Source organism: Sorex araneus, chromosome 5 (genome assembly GCF_027595985.1).
Source record: "Sorex araneus isolate mSorAra2 chromosome 5, mSorAra2.pri, whole genome shotgun sequence".
NCBI lineage: Eukaryota > Metazoa > Chordata > Mammalia > Eulipotyphla > Soricidae > Sorex > Sorex araneus.
The window spans coordinates 116,911,677-116,933,320 of record NC_073306.1 but is presented as its reverse complement, the minus strand read 5'-3'; the positions used below and the strand labels follow the sequence as shown (position 1 = coordinate 116,933,320).

Sequence of the window (21,644 nt, the reverse complement as noted above, 5' to 3'; positions counted from 1 at the left end):
CCACCCACATGCTGGGTGGCCTCGGGCAAGTCCCTTGCCCTCTCTGGGCCTCAGTGAGCTGGAGAAAGAGCCACTGTGGGGCCCGCACTTACCGAGCGAGCCCGGGACCGGGGATGTCCTGCAGATCGCAGACCCTGCCCTGACCCCAGGGCCAGGAGGCCCTTATATTCGGGAGCCCGATTAGCTGCTGGGATAATGAAGGGCTTGATAAGGGCCTAGATAGTTATCTAGAGGGCAGAGGGACAGGAGTTCTGCTCACGTGACCCTTCGGTCTGTTCCAACGTAAATAGCACAGGGGACAGGGGGCTGGACAAGGGCAGTCACTGGGCAGAGGACACGGCCACTGGACAAGACCTCTGGGCTTTCACGTGCCCCCCTGGGTCCTGGGCCTCCTATGAGGCTGGGGACAGAGTGGCATCCCCCAGGCCCTCAGAAAGCGTTTATTGTGCACCTGCAGATGCAGGCCGGGTGGGTGGCTGAGATGACTCGGTGACCCAGGCAGTGGTGGAGGGGGCTCCCGACCCCAGGGTCTCCTGGAGCTTCAGGGGGAGATGCTGAGGCCCTCCTCAGTGAGCAGGCAGAAAGCCAAGCCACTCCTGGGGGCACTGGGCCAGGGGCCGGGAGCAGGGGGGACGAGCAGGGGCCCGGCAGGACCATGTGACTCCACAGGGCTGGCCCATCTATGCCAGAGGCCTCAGGAGCGACCCGGGTCCAGAGGGGTCAAAGGCTTGTCTTCCTACGCCAGCAGCTTCCCTGTCACTCCCTGGGAGCCAAATCCAGGCAGGAAGGCACACGCTCTGGCTGGAAGGTGAGGAAGTCCCATCTCTCATCTCCCCCGGGCATCTGTCCTGGGCACCCCCCTGGGTGGGAAGAGCTTCCAGAGAAAAGAGTCATTTGCTCAGACGACCCCACTTTGATCTGACTGTGACCCAGGCCAGGGATGCTGCAGCTGGTGACCCCAGGAGTGAGCCGAGGCAGGGGTGTGCGTAGGTGTGAGAGAGAGCTGAGCTCTACGCAGAGTCCAGGGGCTCGGCTGCTGCCCGTGGTGACCCACAGCTCCCGGCTCTCCTCAGCACCTTAGTCTCTGCACCTGTAAAACGACAGCTGGCAGGGGCCCTCAGTGGCAGTGTGGGGGAGACGCCACCAGCTGAGGGTGCAGGTGCCTCCATCGCATCTGGGACTTCCGGCACGGCCGCCTTGCTCTCGGGAACGCTTCCAAGGCAGCCTCGCTGGGCCTGGCGGGGAGCAAGGCAGCACATAACGGGGACGGGGTGTCTGCACGCAGGCCCAGCATGCCGGACCCAGAGCGGGCCAAGAAGGGATGGGCCTCGCACCGGCAAAGAGCTGGCCAGGCGGGAAGTTGCAGCTCGAGGGTGTTTAATGAGAGGAGCCGGGTCTGTACACTGAGGGGAAGGCGAGCAGTGCCCGGGAAGGGGAGGCTGGAGGAGGGAGCAGGCAGGGAGAGGCAGGGGAGGGGAGGGTGTGCGGGGAACCCAGTTCGCAGTGGAGAGTAAACAGCATGGCTGGTCCCTGGGCAGTGCGGCTTTGCCTCGGTTTCCCATGTGACTTGAGGCCCGGAGCTGAGAGCTGGCCTGCGCCCAGCCTGAGAAGGTGCCGCTTCAGCGCTCATAGGAGAGGCCACTGGACACCACCACATAGCCCTGTGGGCAGGAGAAGGACCCGAGTCAGAGGCCACCCCAGGGGCCAACTGCCCCACCAGCCCGCCTCTGAGGTCATGCTTGGACATTCTTCCTGTGTGTCCTGCTTGACATCTCTGGGCCTTGGTTTCCTGCTCTGTGACTCCCGGAGGTAACAGCGCCCCCTAAGGGCTACTATGAGGCTGCAGCTCCTCCCAGGGGCCAGAGCTCTCCGGGCTGGGGCGGGTAAGGATGAGTCTCGGGCTGTCCAGGCCCACTGAGGGTCTCCCCCAAGTCCAGATGCGCCCAGATGAGTAGCTATTCCCTCGAGTCCCTCAGAAACATCCCAGGGCCTGCAGCTCTTCCACTCCCTCAATAGTCTCTTCTCTGAGCCTCTGTCATGAGCCCAGCCTGGCCCGCCCCCTGCCCTCCCCCCAGCTCCTCTGGGACTCTGAGAAAGGCACCGTTCACCACACGCGCATGGCCGATCACCTCTAAATTAATTCAAGTAAAACAACATTTAAAAAATTCAGTTCCTGGGTCACAGCAATAACATAGCGCGGAGGTTGCTTGCCTTGCACATGGCATCCCCTCTGGTCCCCAAACACTGCCAGGAGTGATTCCTGAGGCAGAACTAAGCCCTGAGCATTGCCAGGTGTGGCCCCCAAACAAAAATAATAAATAAACAAACAAACAAACTAACTAAAGTTCAGCTTCTCGGTTGCTCTGGCTACACTGCAGGTACCCACGTATGCTGGCTCGGTGCAGCTGACCATCCTTGTCCATGTCCTGGTGGACAGCACAGGACTGGGACCTTGGCCTTGAGGCCTGTGGACTGTGAGTGCCACAGTGAGTGAGCCCCCTGCCTGCTCCTGTTTAGGGGAGGGGCCTTTTGGGGACATCCCTCCTGATCTTCCATGGATCACTGTCACTGTTTCTGTCACTGTCATCCCATTGCTCATCGATTTGCTCAAGCGGGCACCAATAACATCTCTCATTGAGAGACTTATTGTTACTGTTTTTTGGCATATCCAATATGCCATGGGTAACTTGCCAGGCTCTGCCGTGTGGGCGCAATACTCTCAGTAGCTTGCCGGGCTCTCTGAGAGGGGCAGAGGAATCGAACCCGGGTCAGCCACATGAAAGGCAAACGCCCTACTGCTATGCTATCACTCCAGCCCTTCCATGGATCATGATCTTTCAAATGATGGCAGGGGGCCTGAAGGGGGCCATAGTTCTTATACTTCGAGAACATTCTCCCCAAAAAGGCGCCAGCAGATCCTCCCAACACTCGGGTGCAGGGCCCGCACGCCCCAACTTCCTCGGCCTTCTGTCCCGTATAAGTCTCTTGTGTCTGGCCCAGGCGGAACAGAAAGAGATGGTCAGATCTCACGCAGGGCAGTAAAACTGCACCCTGGGCCCACCCTGTTGATCCAGAAAAGGCCACTGAAGAGGAACACTGGCCACCACCTTCCCCTGCTCCCCCAGTCTACTGAGGTTTGTGTACAAAAGGCAGGCCCGGGCCTGAGGGAGGGCACAGCAGGGAAGGCATTTGGCTTGAGGCTGCTGACCTATCCGGTCCCCAGCACGACATATGGTCTCCCAACACCACCAGGGGTCACTCATGCGCATCAAACCCAGCACGGCCCCTGAGTTCTGCTGGGGGTGGCAGAGCCTGAAATTAAAACTGGCAGACCGTGTCCCCCTCCCCCCCCCCCCGGCACTGAATCCCAAGACTTCAGACAGCCCCAGTCCAAGTGCAGCCCACACAAACGGGCTTAAAGAACTCCTGGGTTTTTTTTTTGTTTGGTTGGTTGTTGGTTTTTTGCTTTTCTTTGTTTTTTGAGTCACACCTGGTGGTGGTCAGGGGTTCCTCCTGGCTCTGCACTCAGAAATTACTCCTAGTGGTGCTTGGGGGACCCTATGGGATGCCAGGGATTGAACCCGGCTCAGCCACGTGCGAGGCAAACACCTTACCCGCTGTGCTATCGCCCCAGCCCAGGCAGCGTTCCTGGAGACTGGCCAGCTCATTACCGCCCAGGTCTGGCTACGCCCATTGTCTGCATGGGCAGGCAGAGGGAGAGAGGGACCCCCAGTCCCCAGACCCAGCCCCCCTGGGGGGGACAGGAGAAAGTCAACCCAAAGGCACTCACCTCGTGGATAAAGACCTCGGGGGGCACATACTGGAGGTGGAGCATGTGGGGGAGAGCGATCCCCAGGCCCAAGAGAGCTACGGGAGGGAGAGGAGAGATCGGGGTCAGTGGGGGCAGTGGCCAGAGCCTCTGGGGCTCAAGTCTTCTGCAGGGTGGCACTTGGCCCTGACCCCCAGAAGGTGGGAGGCAGCATTTTGAGGTCCTCTTTACAGAAGGGGAAACTGAGACCTGGGAAGAGGAAGGACCCGAACAGCAAACCCCCTTTACCCACCCGCCCTCCATCCGAGCCTGAGGAACCGAGGCAGCCTAGAGCGGGGCGGGGGGTGGGGGTGGAGGGGGTCACAGGCGGACTCACCGTTGAGGTGGTTCAGCAGGGGCTTCTTAAACAATGGGCCCATGAGTAAGCGCACCTGGTCTGGCTGCAGCCACGGAGCCACGGAGACAGGAGAGAGATGGAGCCATGCACACATGGAGACAAGAAGACAAACCCATGAAAACACAGAGACATGGAGACAGAGCCACGGAGCCACAGACATGGAGACATGGAGTCACAGAGCCACGGGAGACACAGAGACAAGGAGCCACAGAGCCACGGAGACAAGGAGCCACAGAAACATGGAGACACAGAGGCACAAAGACATGGAGCCACGGAACCACAGACATGGAGACATGGAGTCACAGAGCCACGGGAGACACAGAGACAAGGAGCCACGTAGCCACAGAGCCATGGAGACAAGGAGCCACAGAAACATGGAGACACGGAGCCATGGAGACACAGAGACACGGAGCCATGGAGACACAGAGACACAGAGCCGCGGAGCCTCAGACACGGAGACACGGAGCCACAGAGCCACGGGAGACACAGAGACAAGGAGCCACAGAGCCATGGAGACATGGAGACACAGAGACACAAAGACACGGAGACACAAAGACACGGAGCCACGGAGCCACAGACATGGAGACACGGAGACACAGAAACATGGAGACATGGAGACAGAGACATGGAGTCACGGAGCCACAAAGACACAGAGACACAGAGACATAGAAATATGGAGACAGTGGTGTACACAGACATCCAGATACACACAGACACACAGACACACAAAAGCACAGACGCACAGATGGCAGAGCAGAGAGGAGAAGGAAGGTTGGTCTCTCCTGTTCTGTCTTCAGAGTCCAGCGGCAACCCCACCCCAGGAACTCAGAAAGGGGTCCCCAGAGGGGCCGCTAAGGGTGCAGGCCCCGCCAGCCAGCACAGTGTGTGCCTACAGGTGGCTGGGCCAGTGGCTGGCTGGTGCCCTGTTGGCTGACCCACAAACAGATGGGCTGAGTGTGGACAGTCTGACAGGGCCACACACAGGGCTGGCCACATCCCAGAAGGAGTTGCCAGCTGGGGACGCTGGGAGGTCCCACAAACCAGGGAATTCGGTGGCCCACTGCTCGGGGCGGATGACAAGTCACAGGCAAGTCATGGGCCCCCAGTGAAACCCAGAGGCTGAGTGGCTGGGTGTCCACGCTGGTCAGCCCAGGAAGGACAGATGGATCCCAGGAGGAAGGGCTGGGAGGTGCATTTGCACCGCTTTTGCCTGGCTCAGGGGCCCCACCCCTGAGACCCCAGCCCCACACTCACGTCAACGAAGCCCACATTGGACGAGGCCATGGTGATCTGCACATCCCTGAGAGGAAGTCAGGGGTGGGGAGGGGGTTAGCGGGGGGCCCTTCCCGCTGTGGCTGCCATATCCCCCGCACCGACACTCACCCCAGCACGGAAGTAAACCCACGAAGCTTCACCTTGGACACGGAGAGTTGGAGGCTCAGGTCCACCTCCTAAAGGTGCGGGAAAAAGCAGGGTCAAGGGTCAAAGGATATGGAGCCTTTGGCTGGTCCTCACTCCCTCTCTTATCCGCCCACCAGGCCACTCATTCAAGTGTTTCTGCAGCACAAACCAGCGGGCAAGGCAGACTTGTAACCATATGTAGCCAGTGTAGCCAGTGTAGCCAGTGTAACCAGTGTAACCTATGTAACCAGTGAATCCTTATGGGGATGGTGGGCAGGGTTGGTGACAGCAGCATGGCAGGAGGGAGTATGCAGAGGGCAGACGGGGACCAGCTTACTCAGGGTGGTCTGGGGACGTGGCCACATTTAAGCTGAGAGCTGGAAGATGAGGAGAAGCCAGCCCAGCAAGAGGCAGGGGAAGAGTATCGTCTGAGGTGCAAAGCAGAGCACAAGCAAAGGTCCTGAGGCCACCACATCCTGGCACATTGCAGGCGCAGCACAGAGACCCGGGGGAGGGGGTGGGGCACAGAGCCGAGCTAGTGAGGAGCGTGAGGCAGGAAGGGCAGTTTCCTCGGGGTCTCCTCGACAGCACCCCCAACCCTCACAACCCAGCTCACCACGTCCATCGAGAAGAGGGACTGGAACGCCGAGTTGGATGTGGCGACCAGGACCTCCACGAAGGGCTGCAGCCGCATGGTGGCATTGCCGGTGCTGAGTGTGGCCTCGGGTGTGGCGCCCAGCCGCACTTTGAGCACCACGGGCATGGGCTTGGGGAACTGGCGGGTCACCTGCAGAGTAGCCGGGGAGTGGAGAGGTGGGTCAGTGAGGGACACGCGTGGTGGCCCAGAACACGCCTGAGCTGGGTCATCCCCAGCAGGAGGGAGAGAGGAACACGTGTCCAGTGTGCGCGGGCCTGAGACCAGGCACAGAGGGGAGAGGGACGAGGTCTGGGCGGATGCAGGGGCCACTCGGGGCGGGAAGGGTGCAGGCAGAGGGACAGGTGGGACAGGTGCTGCCCGCCACTTGGGACAGACACGAGCAAGGGTAGCTGCCCCAGCCCGGGGGGTCACACGGCCTCCCATGGCCCCGCCCCAGGAAGTGTCACCAACCTCGGGGATGAACTGGCCTAACCACGAGGTGTTGAGCGGGTTTTCATCCGACTTCTGAAAGCATCATCCAGCAGGGGCGGGTCAGTACGACCACTGCCCAGCTCAGGAAGGCCTCCCCACAGCCCCAGGGGAGCCCCCTCCAGCCACCCTGGGCCCGAGCTCCAGGGCCGCCCCCTCAGAGCCCGGGCCTCCCTCACCAGCTGCCCCGTGACGTCCAGGTTGAGGGCCCCGGCCTTCTGCAGCAGCAGCAGGGCCGAGTCGAACAGGTCCTGGGAGAGGCACAGGGTGACCATGGCGCCCGGCGCGCCCACGGGCTGAGGCGGCAGGAAGGGGGTGGCGTTCACAGCCAGGACGATGGGGTTGCCCAGCAGGAAGAGAACCGCCTGGCGGGGGGACAGGGAGCAAAGACCAGGTTTCGTGGAGAACTCGGGCCCCCGCCAGCTGCGTGCTGCCCCCACGCTGGCGAGCCCGCCCTTCCCACCCGTGCCCCACCCCTGGAAGAACCTTCCAGAACCCCCTGGGCTCGGGGCTGACAAGGAGCCACTCACGTTGATGTCCAGGGCGATGTGGTCGTTGGTGACTACGGGCTGGCCCACCATGAAGTACTGGATCTGGGACTCGGGGCCCACTGGGGTGAGGCCTGCGGGCACCAGGGGCGAGATTACGCGGTATGCAGGCAGACCCACCCGAGCCACGGCTGCGCCGGCATCCCTGCTCCCCTCCTCTCAGCCCGGCCCACACCAAGGGACAGAGAGGCAGGACAGGGCTCGGCGAGAAGAGTTGATGTGGGGGGGCAGCCCCGGGTCCCACTCACAGCCTGTTGGTTCTTAGTCGGGTCACGTCCATGCAATATTGCTTCTGCTCCCCAGACAGTGCTCCACTAGAGACCCCGAATTTTGGGGAAGTGAGTCTCCAGGTAGCCATGCCTCTGACAAGGCAGGAGGGAGCTCTCATCTCTCAGGGGGCACACGGGACTCGAGGCCTCAGTCAGCCTCACCGCCGTCCTGTCAGCCCCTGTGGCCTGGAATCCCACCTGCCAGTCTGACCCCAAAGCTGCTGTGCACACAGACGTGCACAGAGGCACACGGACACACACAGACACGGATACGCACACAGACATGGATACACACACAGACATGTACAGAGACACACGGACACACAGAGACACGAATACACACACAGACATGCAGAGACACATGTACACACTCAGACACAGATACACACAGACATGGATACACACACAGACATGTACAGAGACGCACGTACACACTCAGACATAGATACACACAGAGACGTGTACAGAGACACATGGACACACACAGACACGAATACACACACAGACATGCACAGAGACACACGGACACACACAGACACGAATACACACACAGACATGCACAGAGACACATGTACACACTCAGACACAGATACACACAGACATGGATACACACACAGACACGAATACACACACAAACATGCACAGAGACACACGTACACACTCAGACATAGATACACACATAGACATGGATACACACACAGAACAGACATGCACAGAAACACGGATATACTCAGACACAAATACACACACAGACACAGATACACACAGAGACATGGATACACAGAGACACACATACACACTCAGATACAGATACACAAACATGGATACATAGAGACATAGATACACACAGACATGCACAGAGACACACAGACACACACAGACCCTATATGCACACAGGTATGCATTAAGACACACAGACACAGACATAGACACACACAGATAAAGCACAGGCACATGGACACATAGACATGCACACAAACACACATAGAAACACAGTAAAACATACAGACACAGACACTCCTCATATAGACACAAAAATACATACAGACACACAAATGCACACACATATACCAGAGACACAAATAGACATAGACACATACACTCAAGAACACGATCTCTCTCTCTCTATATATATATATACACATATATACATATATACACACATATATACATATATGTGCATGTATCTTGTACATACACACAGATACATACAAAAGCACCCCAAGACAGTTCTACACCTTGACGCCCCCCCGAGTCCACCGGCATCTGACCAGTCGTCTTCTGACTGAGCCCTGATCTCCCAGCAAGGGAGTCTGAGAAGGGTGCCAGGCCCTTCTGGGGGACCCGGGTCTCACCGATCAGCGTGCCCAGATGGACGTTGATGTCCTGCACCAGGCTGGCGAGGCTCAGGCACAGCTGCAGGGAGACAGAACCAGGTCCAGAGGGCCCTCAGGCTGGCGGGCAGCGTGGGGAGCCCAGAATCCCTCCCTATGGCGCCAGGCGCATCTTTGGTGCCTTATCAGGGCCCTGAGGGCCAGAGGGAGCCGGGCTCTGGGCTCGGCCCAGGGGGCCACGGCAGGGCCAGGGACAGTGGGGAGCAGCCGCACGAGCGCCAGCGAGAGGCAAGTGGCACTGGCGAGCGGGCAGGGGGCAGCTCGCTGGGCGCAGGGCACCCACCCTGAGCTGGGCTGAGCTGGACTGAGTGTGACAGAGGAGGGGGCTGTCGACCGCAGGGCTGGGGCTGACCAGAGAAAGAAGCAAGGCCAGGTCGGGCTGCGCAGGCTCCGGGGGCCCAAGCCAAGTCCCGCTGGGGAGCAGCAGGCAGGGGGTGTGGGAAGGCACCCTGGGGGGCTCCACAGCAACCCACAGAGAGGGCAGGGAGGGCCGGAGGGAGGACCAGCTCCTGGGCCCGGGACTCCGGTGCCAGCAGGTCAGCGCCCACCCTCTCACCCCAGCTAAGGACAGAGCCAGCACCCACCCACCCACCCACCCAGGAAGGAGCACTCTGAGCACCTCAGCCCAAGGCCCTCCCCGGGGAGCTTCTCCCACATCCTGGGGTGGAGGTGGGGTTGGGGAAGGTGGGAGGGAGAAACCGGGATCCCAGCAGACCACAGGCTTCCCAGCTGCTGCCGCGTCCACTGGCGGACAGCAGTGTGCAGCTGGAGCTGGAACCACAGAGTGAGCTCCCCGGCCCCCGAGAGCCTCTGCCGGGGCCACCGCCCCGCCCTCATGGAGGAGACCGGGCCCCCCACTCCTGGGTCCACTAGAGAAGACGGTTGCCATGGCTGCACCGCGCCCTGGCCGCCTTCTGAGCCGCACCATACCCCTTGCAGGGGTCCGGGCGAGGAGGGCAGGGAGGGGAGGGGACCGGTACCTTGTTCCTCAGGACGGCTTTCAGGTGCCTCTCCAGTGGCAGCAGCGCTGGGGGGCTGGAGGAAGAAGAGGCACGGGGCGGGGGTCCTCAGCTGTGCTCCCCCCAGGCAGGGCTGCCTCCATCGTGGAGGAGCCGTGTCTCCCCCACCCCAGCCGGGGCCCTCACACTCTCCGCACAGTCGCCTCCAACAGGGAAGCCCCACAGAGGGGTCTCTGTGTGGGTGCCCCGGACACGGCCCCAGCCCCGAGGGAAGAAGGGCCGAGGGGCCACACGGGCGACCACCAGCCTGTCCTGCAGCAGATGGAGCCGGTGGGCCCTGGGTGAGTGAGATGGGGCCCCAGGTCTGCCTCCGGCTGGGCACCCCCAACCTCACCCCATGCCTCAGTTCTCCCTTCGCCCAGCCAGACCTGGGCCCCAGGAGGCTGCTCCCTGCAGACCCACCCCCGGGACAGGCACCGACCTCTGGGCACCTGTCCCCATCAGAGAGCCTCAACATGCTGAGAGTAGACTATGGGCCAAACATGACGGCCGCTGAGTGCCTGTGCTGCAAACCACCGTGACACCCAAAAGCAGAGAGAGAGTCAGAGGGAATGTGTCTGCCACAGAGGCAGGGGGCGGGAGGGGAGGGATACTGGGAACATCAGTGATGGAGAATGGGTGCTGGGGGAGGGGTGGGTACTCGAACATTGTTTGAAACGTACTCACGAAAGCTTAACTGTCTCGTGGCGATTCATTAAAATTAAAAAAACAAAACAAAACAATACTAGAAATGTTCAGGGGGTTAAAAAAAAAACCCACCTAGACAGGCCCTGTCCTGAAGACTAATGAGGGGACAGGGTGACCGAGGCTGGGTACGATGGGACAGTCCCTGCTGGGGTCTTTCTGCAAACTTCACACTCTGACTCCTCCTTCCTTCCTCTCCCCCACCCTCCCCTCCCCTCCTGCCCTCTCTCACCTCCCTTTCCCCCTCTACAGCCCGCTCCCTGCCCCCTCTCCTCCCCTAGCATCGAGGCTCCCCCTGTGGGGTGGGGGTAGGTAGACATGGGGGGTCACACACTGCTCCCCGGGCTCTGTGCTCTCAAGCAAGACACCTCTGGGCTTCCCAGGCTCCCCGCCACTGGGGCAGCTGCAGAGATTAGGGGCCCAGCGGGCAGCCCAAGGGGTTGTCAGCAGCAACACTGGGAGTGGGAGTTAGCAAACCGCCACCACCCCGCCCCAGGGACCCTCCCAAACCTCATTCACACCTGTCTTGAATCAGGCGCTCAGGAAGGGCCGGGGCAGCCGAAGTCCCGCCCTCCGCAGACACCCACCTGTCGTGGCCACCGAGCAGGAAACCATGGCCCAGGGACGAGGTGCAGGTAGAGATGCTGACCAACGGGCTCCGGATGGAGCTCTGGGTCACCTGGGCGTCGGCCATCAGCTCCACGGGCAGCTTCAGCTCCAGAGGCTCGGGGCCACTGCTGGGAAGCCAGTGCTGGACTCCAGCAACACGCCCAGCACAGCCCACCCTGACCAGGCAAGACCCCACAGAGCCCCCGCCAGAGCTCACCCTCCACTGGACAGAGGCAGGGGTCCCTACTGACCCCCAAACTCTAGTCAGATCCAGCTGAGGGTGTGAGGCAGGGTGCCAGCACCCTCACTGTGGACTCTGCCACTCCCACACAGAACCTCAGTTTCCTCGTCTGTACAATGGGCATGCGGCTGTGGGCCCCTCTCACAGGTACTGTGCACTCCACAGCCAGCACCAGAAAATGGGGCATCAAATAGCCAGAGGGGCTCAAATGAGACTCCCAGCTCATGACTTAAAAGTGAATTGCAGAGGGCTGGAGCAATAGCACACAAGGTAGGGCGTTTGCCTTGCTGGGCTGACCCGGGTTCAATTCCCAGCATCCCATATGGTCCCCCGAGCATATTACCCCACCAGGAGTAATTCCTGAGTGCAGAGCCAGGAGTAACCCCTGTACATTGCCTGGTATGACCAAAAAAAAAGCAAAAAAAAAAGTGAGGTGCAGGTTGGATAGGACAGTGGGAAGAGCACTTGCCTTGCACACAGCAACAGACCAGGGCTCTGTCCCTGCACCACATACGGTCCCCAGAGACCACCATGAGTGATCCCTGAGTGGAGAGCCAGGAGTCAGCCCTGAGCACTACTGGGTGTGGCCCCCAAAAAACAAAAAACAAAGATGCATGTGATTGACATGTGCAACTAATTCTGATGGCTCTGTTTATTGAGCACCTACTGTGCGACTGAAATTTCAATCACAGTGACAAATTCACTCACTGCCACCCTCCGAGCCACACTGCCAGATTCCACCATTTCACAAGAGGGAAACCGAGGACTGGAGAAGGTTGAAAACTCATGCTCAGCTGCAGAGCTGACTCCGGGTACCCAGAAATCCTACCACTGCCTCTGTCCCCCCCACAGGATGGCAGGAGGGCAGAAACTGGGCAGGGGGTGGGGGTGCAGGGGTAAGGGTGAAGTGAAGGTCCTAGGAGGTGCCAACCCTGTCCCTCTCACCTACCCCCATCTCCAGCAAGGATCTCCACTCACCGAAAGATCCTGAACGTAAAATTGGCGGCTGCCGAGACCCGGATCCCCATGCCGGCAATGAACATCAGGTGGAGGTGGGATATGTGGACATCCGGAATCTGGATCCTGCAGGGCAGGAAGGAAGGGGACAGTGTGGCCCTCGTTAAGGCACCGAGCACCCCCCCCCCCGGAGCAGTACTCTGAGTCATACCCACACTCTTGGTGCTATAAAGGACCTTCTGGGCACTTTCCTTGAATCCAGCCCACCCCAGTTCCATCTCTGGCACTACAAATTCCACCAAGAGTGCTGGGAGTGGCCCCCAAGCACCCCTGGGTGTGTATTCTGTGCTACAAAAGGGGGGGAAAGTGGAGTAAGTAGAGCCATGGAATGAGGAAGAGGGTAGTGAGTTCTCCATCAGAGGCAGCATGCAAGCCACACAAGGAAAAGATGCAGAGAAGACGCCTGCATTGGGCAGGGGTGGGGTAAGGAGAGTGCTTGGGCCTTGGAGGACGTCGGTTTCCGACAGGGACCCTTGGAAGCTGAGAAGGTGAGGAAAAACCCAGAGATGCCCTCTGGGGCACCCCAGTCTTTAGCTCTGACTTGCAGCCCCTGGCAAAGTCCCCGTCCTGGCTGCTGAGGACTCCCCACCTAGCCTGTGGTGGATCAATCCTTCCCACGTGAGCCATCTGCCCCAACACGATATTGAGCTGCATGCAGACATGTGCCACAGCATCAGAGCACTTGCCTTGCATGTGTGAGGCCCTGGGTATAGTCCCCAGCACTGCAGAGGAAAGGAGAAGGGAGCCAGAGAGACAGTGCAGGGGTGAAGGCACTTGCCTTGCTCACAACTGACCCTGGTTCGATCCCTGGCACCACATATGGGCCCCCAAGCACCTCCAGGTTGAGCACAGAGCCAGGACTCGGCCCTGAGCATGACCAAATACACCCCCCCAAAAAGGAAAAAAATAAACAAATAAAAATTAGGTCTGTAAGTAAAGGGGGAAGGAGGGAGAAATATTCCTCATGGGAAAATTGCAATTATTTTTTTAAAGTGACACCCAACCAGCAGCACTGGGCAGAGAGACAGTTCCCGGGGCGGGAAGGAGTACACGCCTCAAGTTGATGCTGGCGGCCTGCGTCCATGCCTCCAGCACCACACGGTCCCCAGGCACTGAGCCGGGTGTGACCCAAACCCACACAGAAAACATGTAAGTTGGGTTAAGGTGGGGAGCCCCCAATCTACGAAACGGCATAAACTTTTCATGTCACCTCCAGGAGCTGGAGTGATAGCACAGCAGGGAGGGCGCTTGCCTTGCACACAGCCAACCAGGGTTCCATCCCCAGCATCCCATATGGTCCCCCGAGCACCACCAGGAGTGACTCCTGAGTGCAGCGCCCTGTATATCACCAGGTGTGGCCAAAATTAATTAACCAATTAATTAACTTAATTCAATAAAAGTCATCTCCAGGTATCATGCTGAGTAAAATCATCTGGAAGAGGAAGGACAATTACAAAACGGCCTCTCGTGTGGGATATGCAGAAACATAGGGCCAGAGAGGCGGTACAGCGGGTAGGGTGTTTGCTTCCTACGGAGCCGACCCAGTCAAGCCCTGGTATCCTTTGTGGTCCCATTTTAAAATTTTTTATTTTTATAAAGTTGTTCACAATAGTTTATTACATTCATTATTTCAACACCAATCCCACTACCATTACACCTTCCCACCACCATATGGTCCCTTGAGCCTGCCAGAAGTGATCCCTGAGTGCAGAGTCAGGAGTACGCCCTGAGCACTTCTAGTCGTGACCCACCCCCAAAAAATCACTGGATCACTGTCATCCCATTGCTCATTGATTTGTTCAAGCGGGCACCAGTAACGTCTCCGTTGTGAGACTGGTTACTGTTTTTGTCATATCCCAATCGAATACGCCATGGGTAGCTTGCCAGGCTCTGCCATGCGGGCAACATGCTCTCGGTGTGTGTGTGTGTGTGTGTGTGTGTGTGTTAGGGTATATGTGTGTGTGTGTGTTGGGGTGTATGTGTGTGCGTGCCTGTGTGTGTTGGGGATGTGTGTGCGTGCCTGTGTGTGTTGGGGATGTGTGTGCGTGCCTGTGTGTGTTGGGGATGTGTGTGCGTGTCTGTGTGTTGGGTGTGTGTGTGTGTGCATGTGTGTGTGTTGGGGTATGTGTGTGCATGTATGTGTGTGTTGGGAGGTGTGTGTGTGTGCATGTGTGTGTGTTGGGGTGTATGTGTGTGCGTGCATGTGTGTGTGTTGGGGTGCGTGTATGTGCATGCATGAGTGTGTTGGAGTATGTGTGTGTGCGTGCGTGTGTGTTGGAGTGTGTGCGCATGTATGCACGTGTGTGTGTTGGGGGGTGTAAGACAGACACCCTGGTGGCTTCTGTGAGCACTCTGGAACACCATGTGCCTGACGCCCTTCCTCAGCTGGTGCTTCGAAGAGCAACACACTAAGGGGTAAAGTGTCCAGGCCAGGAACGTGCTCGGAGGCGAGGCCCCCGCCATACCATGCAGGCCCGGGAGCTGGGCTCACACTTTCTCTCTGTCCTCGGCCCCGGGACAGTGACCCTCGCCCTGCTGTGCCCACTCGGCAGCCCGCACACCCACACAGCGGCACCTTCAACATCGTCTCAAACAACCACGCGCAGCGGGTGGCCAGGCTCCGGCCATCTGCAGAGTGTCCGTGCTATCAAGTCCCGCCAGAGCCACTCTCCGGGCAGCTGTTGGCATCCTTCGGAACTTGGTAACTTGAAGCGCCCTGATATGCCAGATGGATTCTTTTATGGGGCCGCGCCCAGGAGCACCAGGGCCCTGGGACGCTCGTGGCAGAGCTGGTGGGGCTGCGGGTGGTCATGGGGCAAACCCAGAGGCTCACCCTCCCGGGCCCTCATATTTCAGAAATATATAAACATATTCGATGAGGGAGGCCAGGAAGATAGCTGTGGGGCAGAGCACAGGCTGAGAGCACACCCCCCACCCCCGGCACCTCAACCACAGCCACCAGACGTGGCCCCTGTCACTGATTTAAATAAATAAACAATAAATTGTAGATATAGGTGTGTAGGAGAGAGACACAGAGAGAGTGTGCATGTAAGACAGAGACAGAGAAAGAGAGTGGATGAGAGAGAGGGGTGAGAGAGAGAGGGGTGAGAGAGAAAGAGGGAGAGTGAAAGGGAGAGTGAGGGAGACAGGGAGAGAAAGAGGGAGAGAAAGAGAGAGGGAGAGAGGGGAAGAGAGAGAAGAGGGAGTGAGAAGAAGAAGAAGAAGAAGAAGAAGAAGAAGAAGAAGAAGAAGAAGAAGAAGAAGAAGAAGAAGAAGAAGAAGAAGAAGAAGAAGAAGAAGAAGAAGAAGAAGAAGAAGAAGAAGAAGAAGAAGAAGAAGAAGAAGAAGAAGAAGAAGAAGAAGAAGAAGAAGGGAGGGAGAGAAAAGAATAGGGGAGAGAGGGAGAGAGGGAAAGAGGGAGAGGGAGGGGAGAGAGAAGAGGGAGAGGGAGGGAGAGGGAAGAGAGGGAGGGGGAAGAGGGTGAGGAGGAGAAGGAGAAGAGAGGATAAGGAGGGAGAAAGAGAGGAGGAGAGGGAGAGAGTAGGAGAGGGGGGAGGGAGAGGAGGAGAGGGAGGGAGGGGAGAGGAGGGGAGAGGAGGAGAGGGAGAGGGATGGAAAGAGAGGGGGAGATCTTGGAGCTGCAAGAAGGGGGAAGAGGAACCGGGTCTGAACTCCACCCTCCCTCCCTTGTCAGCTGACTCCCAGGAGGCTGCAGTTGCCAATCAGGCTCAAACTTAGGGGTTCGGGGGCCTGGACTGGGGGGCATGCCTTCAGAGGCATTCACCCATGCGGTGGACTGCCATGCTTTGCCCAGGGCGGAAGGGGAGCACTCATGTGGCAGGTGGGAGCACTCACCCAGTGGTGGGAGCACCTTCTCTGAGGCCGGGAGCACTCACCTGGTGCGCTGAAGCTCCTTTCCACTATGGTCCCAGAAGGGCGGAACGGTGACCTGAAGGGCTCGCTGGAGAGGGGCCTTTCCGATGTCAGACACTGCGGGGCCGGAGCAGCGTTGGGGTCAGGTTCCCTCTGAGTGAGACCCCACACTCTGGGCAGCGGGGACTCAGCGGCCAGGAGGGGCAGACCCAAGGCCCGTCTTGGGGAAACAGCTACCAAGCCCTGCAGGGAATGTCAGGCCCTCCTGCTCTCGATTCTGCCCCTGGACACCCCACCTCTCTAGCCCCCACCTCAGAAACAGCCCTCACCCTCCTGCAAGGCTCCTGTCCCCTCCCCCAAAGGGAGCACCCCCACCGGGCTTGGTGAGCTGGGAGGAGGCACGGTTAGGGTGCCGGGGAGGCAGCCACGCCTGGCCTCTCTCTCTCTCTTTCTCTCCCTCTCCCTCTCACTCTCCCTCTCTCTCTCTCTCTCTCTCTCTCTCTCTCTCTCTCTCTCTCTCTCTCTCTCTCTCTCTCTCTCTCTCTCTCTCTCTCTCTCTCTCTCTCTCTCTCTCTCTTTCTCTCTGACCACTGGAATTCCCAGCACCTGGCGTCTAGGGGCTCTGAGAAGTCTCAGGGCACAGGAAGGGTCCCTTCTCACTATCGCCGTTCAGTTTCATATTAGGAATCTCACGGCCCTGGGGCTCCTTGGTGGGAGGTGAACTCTCGGTGCCCAGCTACTGACCGGGCCGGCTGGGCTGACGAAGAGCCCAGTGGGAATGGAACTCAGATGAGAGGTACAGGGCCTGAGAGAGAGAGCAGCAGGCTCGGGCTCGTCCCTTGCATGCGGCTGACCCAGGTTTGCTTCCTGGTATCAGGGTCCCCCGAGCCCCTGAGTGCAGAACCAGGAGTAACCGTGAGCGTGGCTCGGTGTGACCCCAGAACAAAAGAAACAAAAAACTAAATAAAATGGAAATTGGTGCTGCTGGCCCAAAGCAACTGATGAGAGCTTTGGCAGGACCAGCTTCTCCTCCACCTCTGTGCAAAATCTCTTGGGGCCTCACATGCTGGGGGGAAAGGCAGCTGAGATAGAGAAGGGAACACCAAGTAAAGGATGTTGGGAGGACCCATTCAGGTTGAAAGCTGCGTGCCGGAAGTAGACTATAGGCCGAACATGATGGCCACTCAATACCTCTATTGCAAACTACAACAGCCAAAAGGAGAGAGAACAAAAGGGAATGCCCTGCCACTGAGGTGGGGTGGGGTGGTGGGGGATGGAGGGGGTGGTGGGAAGGATACTGGGATCATTGGTGGAGGAGAATGGGCACTGGTGGAGGGATGGGTAAACGATCACTGTATGAAATGCAAACATGAAAGTTCATAAGTTTGTACATAAGTTTGTAACTCTCAGTGATTCACTAATAAAAAAAAATTTTTTTTAATCTCATGGGGCCTCAGTTTCCCCAGTCCTGAGGAGCAGAAAATCAATGGTCTCCATCCATGCATAGCACCTCTCTTCAGCCTGATCCGCAGCTGGACTGAAGTCACCCCCAGATCTCAGGACTCCCCTACATACACACACATACACACACACACACACACACACACACACACACACACACAGAGCTTGTGTTTGACTCGGACCTTGTGGGCAGGCACAGGGACGGACCCTGGGGGAAGTGTGCGCACACAGGCCAGCCCCAGGCTTCCGGAGAGCAAACATGGGCAGGAACACCCAAGCGTTCTCTGGCACAATGGGGCCTCGCGCGGGACGGGTGGACAGGGCGTGGGTGCCAGGGCAAGGCAGCGGGCATCCGTGCGTGGCCCCATGCGCCAGTCACGATCTAACACGGATCACTGAGCCTTTTCAACGCCCGCCCATCTGCCCGGATCAAGGTCCTGGAAGCTGTGCACGCCCAGCAGGGCTGCTGCCTCACTGTCCCGTGGCTCCTGGGCCCGCAAGTCCCTCCTACTCTCTGAGGCCCTCATGGCCCATCTGCCCGGATCAAGGTCCTGGAAGCTGTGCATGCCCAGCAGGGCCGCTGCCTCGCTGTCCCGTGGCTCCTGGGCCCGAAAGTCCCTCCTATTCTCTGAGGCCCTCGTGCTGTTGTGAGTTTGTTGTGACACGGGGCAGGGGAAGCAACCTCTGGCTTCTGGCCCTTGACCCAGCTTCAGTGGCAGCTCAAACGCCTCCCCGGGGGCCTCTGTGGGGCCCGAGGTCTCTGCGCTGTGCTTTGCCCGGGAATTGGCTAGACCCTGGAAGGGAAGAAGAGCCACAGGACAAAGCATGGCCCCGGAGGAGCCGAGGGGAGCTGCCCAAACTCTCACCTCGGGACTCCTCCCAGCGTGCAAATGCACCGACACCCCCGTTCATGCATTATGCTGGGGTACATAGCCACACCCCGAGACACGCATCCAGGCGTCCGTGTGGGCATGCACACACCAGCACCTCCCAGCAACCCAGGCCCACCCCGGTCAGGCGCCCAAGCACGGTCAGGCTGGCTGTCTACACTCAGGCACGACGCTCTGAGCCCCCGCCTGCAGCCCCCTGTTCCCTGGCAGCACCGCCTCAGGCTGTGGGGCCGGGTTCCAGGGGCAGAGAAGCTCCAATCCAGGCCCTTTGGGTGGGGGGCAGTGAGGGGCCTTGGGGATCCTGGACACACACGAGCACTGGGGCTCACGCTCGCTCTGTCTCTTACCATAGTCCAGCACCGCACGGTTGAGTCTCACCACGATGCCCGGCCTGGAGGCGCCGACGACGGGCAGCACCAGGGCCAGCAGCAGGCCCAGCCGGCACACCCGAGCCATGGACCCTGCTGCTGGGCACCCCGAGATCTGTGGGCTGAGGGGAGGCCACGTCTGAGAGCTGGTCCTGCATGTGTCCCCGGGTCTGCTCACGGGCCCCTACCCCCACCATGGGCACCTCAGTGGCCACCCCACTCCCGGGCCCGGCCCCTGCCCTCGGCATGTCCCTTCCTCCTTGAAAGGAAGTGCTTTCTCCTCCTGCTTTGCTGGAACCACCAGCAAAGTGGACATTGGTCTGGGCTACAAATGTCCCTTGGTGCCTCCCAGGCCCAGAGAGGACATGGCTAGGTCTAAGGTCACACAGCTGGTATGGGGTGGGGGGGATTCCCAGGTAGGAGAACGCAGGCCCAGCTCTGAGTCATGACACGGCAGGCCAGCCCCATGTGGCCGGCCAGCCTGGAGGTCAGTGGAGGACCCGGTCTCTCACGTGTCTCCCCCCACCACCCCCACAGACCCCCTCCAGCCCAGCCAACTGAGGGGCACATCTGTGTTCCACTCAGGGAGAGGGTGCCAGGCAGGAATGAGGGGTTCACTGACACCCCGTGGGGTAGCTCTGGCTCCTCACCAGGGTCCTGCCAAAGGGCGGGCCCTTCTGCAGAAGGCCAGGGGAGCTCGCATGCCCATTGAACAGATGGAAAAGTCGAGGTTTCTGCTTGGAGGAGCACCAGTCTCGTCCCCGTTCCTACCTCACTCAGGTTCCTAGAGCAGCCGCTTCCGAGCCCCAGCCAAGTCCTCCTCCTCGTGGCCAGTGTGGAAGCTGCTTTATGGGGCTCCCTCTTGGCAGGGTCCCCTAGGGAGGGACTGGGGGAAGGGCCGGTTTGCTTTCGGCTGTGCGTGTTTTCCCTGCAAACACGGCCTGTGCCAAAGTGTCTCATCCGAGGGTGCTGTGGGGCGGCCACGTAGCCGGGCGGGGCCGCCAACCTCCGAGAGACCCTGGGGCCAGAGGCTCGCTGGAAGGAGGGCTGGCCAGAAGGACCCCTCCCCAGTCGGGAGGAAGGGGCTCCCGCGCCAGCAGAAACACTGCCACTACCCAGCTCTTCCAGAAACAGGCCGTTCTGGGCCTCAACCCTGCCCACAGCCCCGGCCTCACTCATGTGCCGAGCTCTGACTCACAGGGCGTCAGACAAGATGGTGATGGTGTGAACACCTCAGTTCCTGCCCCCCCTGCCTCCCTACACACACACACACACACACAGCCTCTCTCAGACACATGGCCCAGTCAAGACGGACCGAGCCCTGAGCACCTTCTATGACTCCAAACCCACACACCGCCTGACACCCCGGGCCCAAGGAAGTTTGAGATGTGAGGGTGTGCGGGTATATGGCCCTGTGTGTGCTGGAGGGCTGGGGGCTGTCTCTGTGCGCTGGGTGTGCAGACTGGACATGCAAGTGGGCATCAGACCTGATCAGGAAATTGTATGTGTTTGTGTGTGCAAGTGTGTCTTTGTGTGTGTATATGTGTGAATGTGAGAATATCTATACATGTCTGTGTGTGAGCATGACTGTGTGTGAGCATGACTGTGTGTGTGTGTTTGTGTGTGTATATGTATGTGAGTGTGAGCATATCTGTGCGTCTCTGTAGGTGAGTGTGCCTATGTGTGAGTGTGTGTGAGTGTGTGTGTATATGTGTGCCTATGTGTGATTGTGTGTGTGTAATGGGCCTGCCAGCATCTCCACTGATGATGTCACAGGCCTTGTTACCAGCACCCATGGGTGCCACTGAGTTTTGTACATGCATCTGTCCATGTGGGCTTCTTGAGTGTGTCTGTGGGTCTGTGTTGGTGTGCAGGTGCATGTGTGCCAGTGTGTGGTGGGCTGTTTCCTGGCACACAGGGTGAGGCGTGTGCCCGACTGGCACACGCACATGTGTGGGACAGCTGCTCTGTATGGGTGGCCTCAGGGCCCTCTCATCTCCAGTGTCCCCCGTGGCGCCCACTGACTCCCCACAGCGCAAACACCAGGCTAGAACCAAGTGTCCCCTCTCAGGTTCTCCGGGTCGTGGGTCCAGACGGCAGCCGTTCTCCAGGCGTCCCCTGGGAGGCCACGGTGCACTGCCCGGTCCTGCTCCCCGCCAGGCACCCTGTCCTCTGTGCCGGACAGAGCGGGGTGAGGCCGGTCAGTGGTGGGCTCCCTTGCGTCTATTCCTGGCCTCCTGTGTCCACATGCGCGCTAGACCATTCCTGCCGGCCCTCCCGGTGGCCCAGGCAAACAGCAGCCGAGATGAGGGGCCACAAATATTGACCAAAGCCTCTGGAGGTGTTTGCTCTGACCGTGCACACTTCCTCTTCCTGAATTCCCAGGCACCGGGGACAGCTGCAGACACAAAGGAGTGGCCCCTCCCCAGCCTCTCCCCAGGGCCGCGGCGTCACCGCGTGCTGAACACCACATGTGGCGGGCGTCCTGCAGCCTCCTTACCGACACCCCTGGGTGCTGGCGCTGCTCAGCCCCACACCGGCACCGGCTCCAAGCAGGAGCTTCACAGACACTCGAGGG

General features: G+C 59.3%; 1 protein-coding gene across 2 annotated transcripts; it reads right to left on the bottom strand.

Moving 5' to 3' along the window:
* Nucleotides 1–1,372: 1,372 nt before the first annotated feature.
* On the bottom strand, nt 1,373–19,895 carry BPIFB2 (BPI fold containing family B member 2). 2 transcript variants are annotated; one of them, XM_055140209.1, is made up of 16 exons: nt 19,838–19,895; nt 19,046–19,188; nt 16,371–16,464; nt 12,436–12,540; nt 11,195–11,344; nt 9,885–9,939; nt 8,866–8,926; nt 7,224–7,315; nt 6,873–7,058; nt 6,676–6,729; nt 6,184–6,354; nt 5,550–5,617; nt 5,421–5,466; nt 4,146–4,209; nt 3,791–3,867; nt 1,373–1,661 (listed from the first exon to the last, which is right to left on the bottom strand). In XM_055140209.1, exons 2-16 carry the CDS (start codon nt 19,152–19,154, stop codon nt 1,620–1,622), a joined length of 1,374 nt encoding a protein of 457 aa, XP_054996184.1. In that variant the 5' UTR covers nt 19,155–19,188; nt 19,838–19,895; the 3' UTR covers nt 1,373–1,619. The 2 variants fall into 2 exon arrangements, with proteins under 2 accessions (XP_054996184.1, XP_054996185.1); XM_055140210.1 differs by having other exon boundaries at nt 11,195–11,341.
* Between the last annotated feature and the right edge of the window lie 1,749 nt (nt 19,896–21,644).